The sequence below is a fragment of the Pteropus alecto genome, unplaced genomic scaffold (assembly GCF_000325575.1).
Source record: "Pteropus alecto unplaced genomic scaffold, ASM32557v1 scaffold20, whole genome shotgun sequence".
Lineage (NCBI taxonomy): Eukaryota > Metazoa > Chordata > Mammalia > Chiroptera > Pteropodidae > Pteropus > Pteropus alecto.
In genome coordinates this window covers 4,216,076-4,223,085 of record NW_006436298.1, presented here as the reverse complement: position 1 = coordinate 4,223,085, position 7,010 = coordinate 4,216,076, and the positions used below count along the sequence as shown (strand labels likewise).

Here is a 7,010-nt window from a genome sequence, read left to right as displayed (position 1 = left end):
CCTCCCCTCCCTTCTTTTTTCTCTTCTCTTCTTTCTTTTTTTCTTTTTAAAGAAGAGATGGGCTAAGAGGAAGGGGAGACCTGCAGCCAGTGACCCCATCATCCTTTCATTTATTCATTCAGTATTAGGTGGCAGCTATGTGTCAGATGGTATTTGTTGCATAGAAGCTCGTAATAACACATAACAGATTTATTCTTTTTAACTTCTGAAGGATCTGGCTTTTATTTATAGGCACAGAAAGTGTGAGAGAGAGGAAGAGAAAGAGAGGGAGAGAGAGAATGTATGCATGTACAAATGCATGCTTAATCTGGCCTTTTATGGTCAAGTTCAGGGAAAAAGAAGCATTGTTCCTTATTCACATGTGTCTAGAGTCTTATCTACTAAAGAGGGATTGCTGTCTTACTTTGATGTGAAGCTCTGTAAATTTGCTTGAGGAGGAGTTTTTATAGTCATAGACTGCTATAGGGTTGTAGGTTAGAGAAGTGTGGGGAAAATATTATCTTTAGCTGTTCTAGTTTCAGTTTACTTAGAGATGGAGTTATTTTAGGTTAAGTGTATCTTTTATACAGTGCTTTTCAAACATAAGTCATAACTTATTTGTGGCCATGAAATCAATTTAGTTGGTTGTGACAGAATATTTAAAAAAGAAATAGAACTAAAAACATCAGTGTGTTGCACACTATAAGGATGACTATTGGTGTGTGAAACTATTGTTTCAGTTATATATATGATATAGGATCCTGGGTTGCATTGGAAATTGTATTTCTTACTGTAGGTTGCTATATTTCAAAGCACTTGTTTTAGAATATATAGTAAAAGTCAGGGACAAAATAGGATTTGTAAAATTAAATGATAGAAAAATAATAGAACTTTATGTTTGTACTTAGAATGTTGAGTTCTGTTTTTAACGAGAATATTAAGATAATTGTTCTAGCATAAGAGGAAAATGGGAAGAATTTGAATTTTTAAAATTGAGACATTATTAATGACTAAACTAGTTGACTTAGAAATTACTATTGAGGTATGAAGTTAGATGACTAATATTCCATTCTGCTAGATTTAGTTTTTGTTTTTATATTTATCCTAGGAGATTCAGGTGTCTGGGGATTGAAAAAGAATTTTGCTTTATTGGAGCTTTTGGAACGACTTCAGAATGGACATATTGGTCAGTATGGTGGTGCAGAAGAAGCCATTGGGATATCTGGAGAGGTATTGATTGAGCTTGGTTAAATAGTTGTTATAAGCATGAATTTTTTCTTTTAATTTAAAATATTTGACATTAAAATCACAATGTTCTCACTCCATCAGGTAGGATTCCAGAAACACAACTTTTTATTACATTATAGTTCTTAAGGTGACAGTACTTGTAGTAGAAGAAAAGTAAAACTGAAACTTGAATTCCCTGAAAATGCTATATCCAAATTATGTTTCATGTATAAACATGTCTCCTTATCATAGTTCAATTCTATCCAAAGATAAAGTGAAAAATTAAGAAGATCATGGAAGAATAAGAAGGACATGTCAGCTACATTAAAGCAGAGGATGCAAAAGTGAATCAGTCAACAGTATAGCACAGAGAAAGAAACAGGAACTCCATGAAAGAGGTTATTTAGTGTAGAGGAAAAATGCCTTAAAGATAGCAGTAGTTCCTCAGGGAATTCCTGCTATAAAATATCTGCATGAGAAGGTTAAATTATGTGTAGTTGTATTCTCTTTATCCAGACAGGTAAATATGCAGTAAGTATTAGAAGTCCATAACACAGATTGAAACACATTTTTAACAGAGAGTTGTCTGCATAGCTTATAGACTGTTCAGGATATAAGAATAGTTGTTGTAAATAACAGTTAATGATTTTGGTGATCAACTTTAAAACCATATGTTTAGTATCAAGGAAAAAATGTCAGATTGATTTCCACTTCTGTTTTCTTAGATCATGATTTCTTTATGTAAAGTGAATTGGTGAAATGAATTTCAAACTGAAGCATTGTTTTCTGAAACTTTTGCTGTTCTTTCACATGCTGTATCTTATCTTTGTTTCAAAAGACATTAGACTATTATCTAATGTTGACCTTGTAAATTATTTGTCTGGTCCGGAAAACAGAAGATGTGAATTTTTTATTTTACATGTATACATTTCTTATAATTCCAAACAAAACTGTTTAACTTTGGGTTGATTTTTTATTTCATGTGATGTTGAATGGAATCATTGATGTATTTTCTAAATTTTATTTCTGGAAAAAATTTATGCCAGATCTCTCCCTGTCCAATTATAGCCTTTAATATTCAGCAAAAGTTTCCAAAGCATTCTTATCTGACATGTGAAACTTTCCAACTTGAAATGCTTTTTAGTAATTCATGAAAATGAGAAATAATATATAAAAGTTTATATATAACAGGTTTTATTTTTTTTAAATTGCTTAAATCAGTGGCTTTCAATCAGAATCTTGTGATAGACTTACCTGTGGAGCTTTAGGAAAAATATACAAGCTCAGGTTTCATCTATACCCTATTGAAATAAGTATTTTCCAGGTTGGAGTCTTAGTGTACAAGTTTTTAAAAGCTTCGGGACTGATTCTCATGCACACCCCTGGTTATCTAAATAGCATTTGTGCTTCTCTTCTTCCTATACGTCATCATGACAAATAATATTTAAAGCAGTGGGAATGTATTTAATATTAGTTTTTTAATCTTAAAAAAAGACTTCTAACCTCTATTCAGTTTCTTCGTGTAAAGTGAGAGGATTTCATGGAGGACATCTTTGTACTGACTGTGAATCTATGAGAATAGTTTTATTTTTGGCTTCAGATTCATAGCATATATTGGTAATCAATTTTGGAAATAGCTACTCACTTTTTATCTATAGAAATGAATACTTTCTCAGATGAGTAGCAAATGACCTTTGTACTTAATTACCTGTGTATTTTCATATATAAAGTCTGTTAGTTAAAGAAATTATAAGCTTTTATATTTCAAAATTTGTCATGTTATAATAATTGGGATTCAGTTTTAAGAAATTAATTTTTTGTTTATTAGAGCATCATTCGTTGTGATGAAGATGAAGCTCACATCGCATCTGTATATTGCACCGTATGTGCAACTCATTTATGCTCAGAGTGTTCCCAAGTTACTCATTCTACAAAGACATTAGCAAAACACAGGCGAGTGCCTCTAGCTGATAAACCTCATGAGAAAACCATGTGCTCTCAGCATCAGGTGCATGCCATTGAGTTTGTTTGCTTGGAAGAAGGCTGTCAAACTAGCCCACTTATGTGCTGTGTCTGCAAAGAATATGGAAAACACCAAGGGCACAAGGTATGAATATAATTAAACTGGATGACTCTGCCTAGTTTACCAGCCTGCCATTTATTTTCACTGATTTGGTTCTTATGCTAAAAGCAGAGATTGAAGAGAGTAAGTGATGAGTGAGTTGAGCTTGGTAGCCTAAAAAGAAATGAGAGATTTAATATCTGAATAATAATAATTTCAGAGAGGCCTCATGATTCTTTCTTTACTGAAAAATAGCTTTCCAGCAGGAAACAAAAGTTCTCTTCTTTGTATGCATGTTTTCATAATGCACTGGATTGTTTTGACAATATTTATGTCTACTGATGAACTACTGCCTATGATAAAATTTTAGAGAGTCTTTTGGGTTCTTATTTAGTGATAAATGGACTTCCAAATATTGAATTATTTCTTCACAGGATAAATAGTTTTGGGGTGAAGGCGAATTAGTATTTTGTGTGCTGTACTTTTTGTAAATGTGTTAAAAAAGCCACTTGTGGCTGAAACTTTTTTTATTAATAGGCGTGATTTAATAGTTTTTTATATCATTAGTCAATACTTTGAGTTTTTTTTCTATAATTACATTGCATTTTATAGCATTCAGTATTGGAACCAGAAGCCAACCAGATCCGAGCATCAATTTTAGATATGGCTCACTGCATACGGACCTTCACTGAGGAAATCTCAGATTATTCCAGAAAATTAGTTGGAATTGTCCAGCACATTGAAGGAGGAGAACAAATAGTGGAAGATGGGATTGCAATGGCCCACACAGAACATGTATGGATTTTCTTTCTTCTTTACCTTTTTACCCTTTTTCCTTCTTACTTTTCACCTTCTAATATTTACTGAGTAATTATGTTGTGCCAGTACTGCACGAAACACTGGAAATAATTTTTTTAAGTTTCTATCTTCATGGAACTTAGAATCCATCATGGAAGAGAGACAGTTTCAAGTGTGGTAGCTGTTTATTTTGTGGGAGAAGTACATGATGCCTTGGCAGTACATAAGAGGGGGACAGTAATTTAGGTGGGTCAGGTAAGACTTCACAGAAGATATGATGTCTAAACTGAGATTTGAAGAAATGTAGTCACGGAGGAGAGCGGAGTGGGAAGTGAGTCGTTCCAGAGAGGGAAGCATAGAATAAAATGCCTGGAAATGAGAACTGGACATATTGTAGAACGTTTAGTTCACTGTGGATGAAGCTTGGAGTATTGGGTAGGGCATGGCAAGAAAAGACATTGGAGAGGTAAGGGCCAAATCATGCAAGATCTCGTTAGCCATGTTAAAGAGTTTGGACTTTAAGAGCATAAGAATAACAACCAGATTTTCATTAAGAAAGGTTACTTTTCAATGCAGAAAATGAATTGGAAGAGCAAAAAGATTGGAAGCAGGAAGACCTATTAGGAGGTGCTGAAATTATCCAGCTGAGAGATGTTATGGAGGGAGAATGGAGAGTAGAAGATGGATTTGAGATTTTAAAGAAGTAGAATAGGTAGTTCTTAGTGATTGATTAATAATACTGATTGGTTAGGTAACTTGGAGGGTCAGGCACGATGCATAGGTTTCTGTCTTGCCTAACTGGCTGGATGGTGACATCATGCACTAATGGCGGAGAAGAAAGAGTTTTGGGAGGGGGTAATGGGACCAATGTGATAAGCTTAATTTGCATGTTGAATTTATTCTTTGAAGTAATCAAGGGGAGATACCCTCCAGTGAACTGAAGAGTAAGTGGGCGTTGGGAAATGAGTGTGCTAACTTTTAAGAAATTTGAAGAGAAGGAAGGAACTAAGGTGGTAATTGTCATTGCTTTTTAAAACTGAATTATAGAGAAAGGAATCTTTTCATATGGGAATATAAAATACAAGGGCAGACAACATGTAATGTTTTTTTTTAATCAAACAAATTTAAAGCTAAGTCGTTGAGGAATAATATTAGAACAGCTCTGTCAAATATAGCAGCCATTAGCCACATGTGGCTAAGTTTAAATTATTTAAAAATTAAATAAAATACAAAATTTTAAATTTAGTTCCTCATTTTCACTAGCTGAATTTCAAATACCCTTCAAGTAGTAGCTTATGGCTATGATATTGGACAGCACATGTATAGAACATGTTCATCATCACAGAAAGTTTTTTTGGATATTATTGTGCTAGAGTAGAAATATTATACATTCCCTCAGGAAATATTATCGAACACATACCAACTGCTTAACACTGTTCTGGCTGAGGAGACACCACTATACAAGTCAAAAGCTCTGTTTTTGCAGAGTTTACATTCTACTGTGAGGGGAGAGACAATAAATAAACTGCTTATGGCAGCAGTATGTAAGGCGCTTTGGAGAAAAACAAGGGGAAGGGTGGAGTGCACATTTATGTGGGATATTCGAGGACAGATTAGACCTAAAAGAGCTAAGAAAGAGAATCGTGCAAATATTTTGGGGAGAGCATTTCAGGCAGAGAGAAAAGCATGTGCAAACAGGCCTGAAGTTGGAGTGTGCCTGGTGTGCTTAAGAATCTGTGAGAAGGCTAAGTGAGCTAGAGTAGAATGACTGAGGGAGGAGTATAGCAAGAGTTGAAGTCTGAAAGGGTCTTATAGGCACTTGCTCTTCTTTCTGCCAGGAATGCTCTTCCTCAAGATATTCATGTGGTTCCCGGTCTTAACCTCCTTCAGGTGTTTGCTCAGATGTCGCTTTCTCAGTGAGTCTGTCCTTGAACACCCCTTATAAAGGACTTTGGCATTTACGCTGAGTGGAATGGGAAACAACGGAAGAGTTGAGCAAAATAATTATCTTTCTGTCTTATTTTAAAAGGATCAGTCTGGCTGCTGGGTGGAGAATACATTGTAGGGGGCGTAGTAGATCTAGTGAGGCTAATTAGAAAACTATTATAATAATCAGATGAGAAATGATAATGGCTTGGATCAGGTTGATAGAGGTGGAAGTGTTGAGGCATGATTAGGTTCTGGATATATTCTGAAGTCTGCGGAATTTGCTGAAGGATGAGTTTTGAGATATGGAAGAAAAGTGTTGAAGATGATTCCAGTGTTTTTATCTTGAACAACCCGGAGGATGGAGTTGCCATTTATTGAGATGGAGGAAACTAGGTTGGGGGTGGGAGAGACTGGAGATGAGGTATTCCATTTTGCTTGAGATGTCATTTAAACAGTTAGATATCCAAAGGCTATGATTAAGGGGAAAGATCTAGCATGGATGTATAAATCTTAGAATTTTTTAAGGATATAAATGGCATTTAAATTTTCATTATTTCACATATACAATCTTAGTTATGGTTACAGTTGTTTAAAGCTTATTTTTTTTTCCTTAGGTACCAGGTACTGCAGAGAATGCCCGGTCATGTGTCCGAGCTTACTTTTCTGATCTACATGAAACTCTGTGTCGTCAAGAAGAAATGGCTCTAAGTGTTGTTGATGCTCATGTTCGAGAAAAATTGATTTGGCTCAGGCAGCAACAAGAAGATATGACAATTTTGTTGTCACAGGTTTCAACAGCCTGTCTTCATTGTGAAAAGACTTTACAACAGGTAAGTAGTTTAAACACAGGAAGGACATAGTTAAAAAAGGATTTGTAAGGTTAAGTAGATAATTACCTGAGGTATACACTAGTTTAGTTTATTACTTTAATAAATTTTTTTTATATTATTATATGTTACCACATGCTTACGACACGGTCTCTAACCTTGAATTGTTTCACCAACCATATCAGTGT

At 34.7% G+C, this 7,010-nt stretch overlaps 1 protein-coding gene across 1 annotated transcript in view; it reads left to right on the top strand.

The window, feature by feature from the left end:
• TRIM23 (tripartite motif containing 23) overlaps positions 1–7,010 on the top strand; it is a 36,382-nt gene that overhangs the window by 12,836 nt on the left and 16,536 nt on the right. The window contains exons 3-6 of the mRNA XM_006913080.3: positions 1,088–1,209; positions 3,035–3,313; positions 3,881–4,063; positions 6,610–6,825. Coding sequence (XP_006913142.1) covers positions 1,088–1,209; positions 3,035–3,313; positions 3,881–4,063; positions 6,610–6,825 — 800 coding nt within the window. The remainder of the gene's footprint in view (positions 1–1,087; positions 1,210–3,034; positions 3,314–3,880; positions 4,064–6,609; positions 6,826–7,010) is intronic.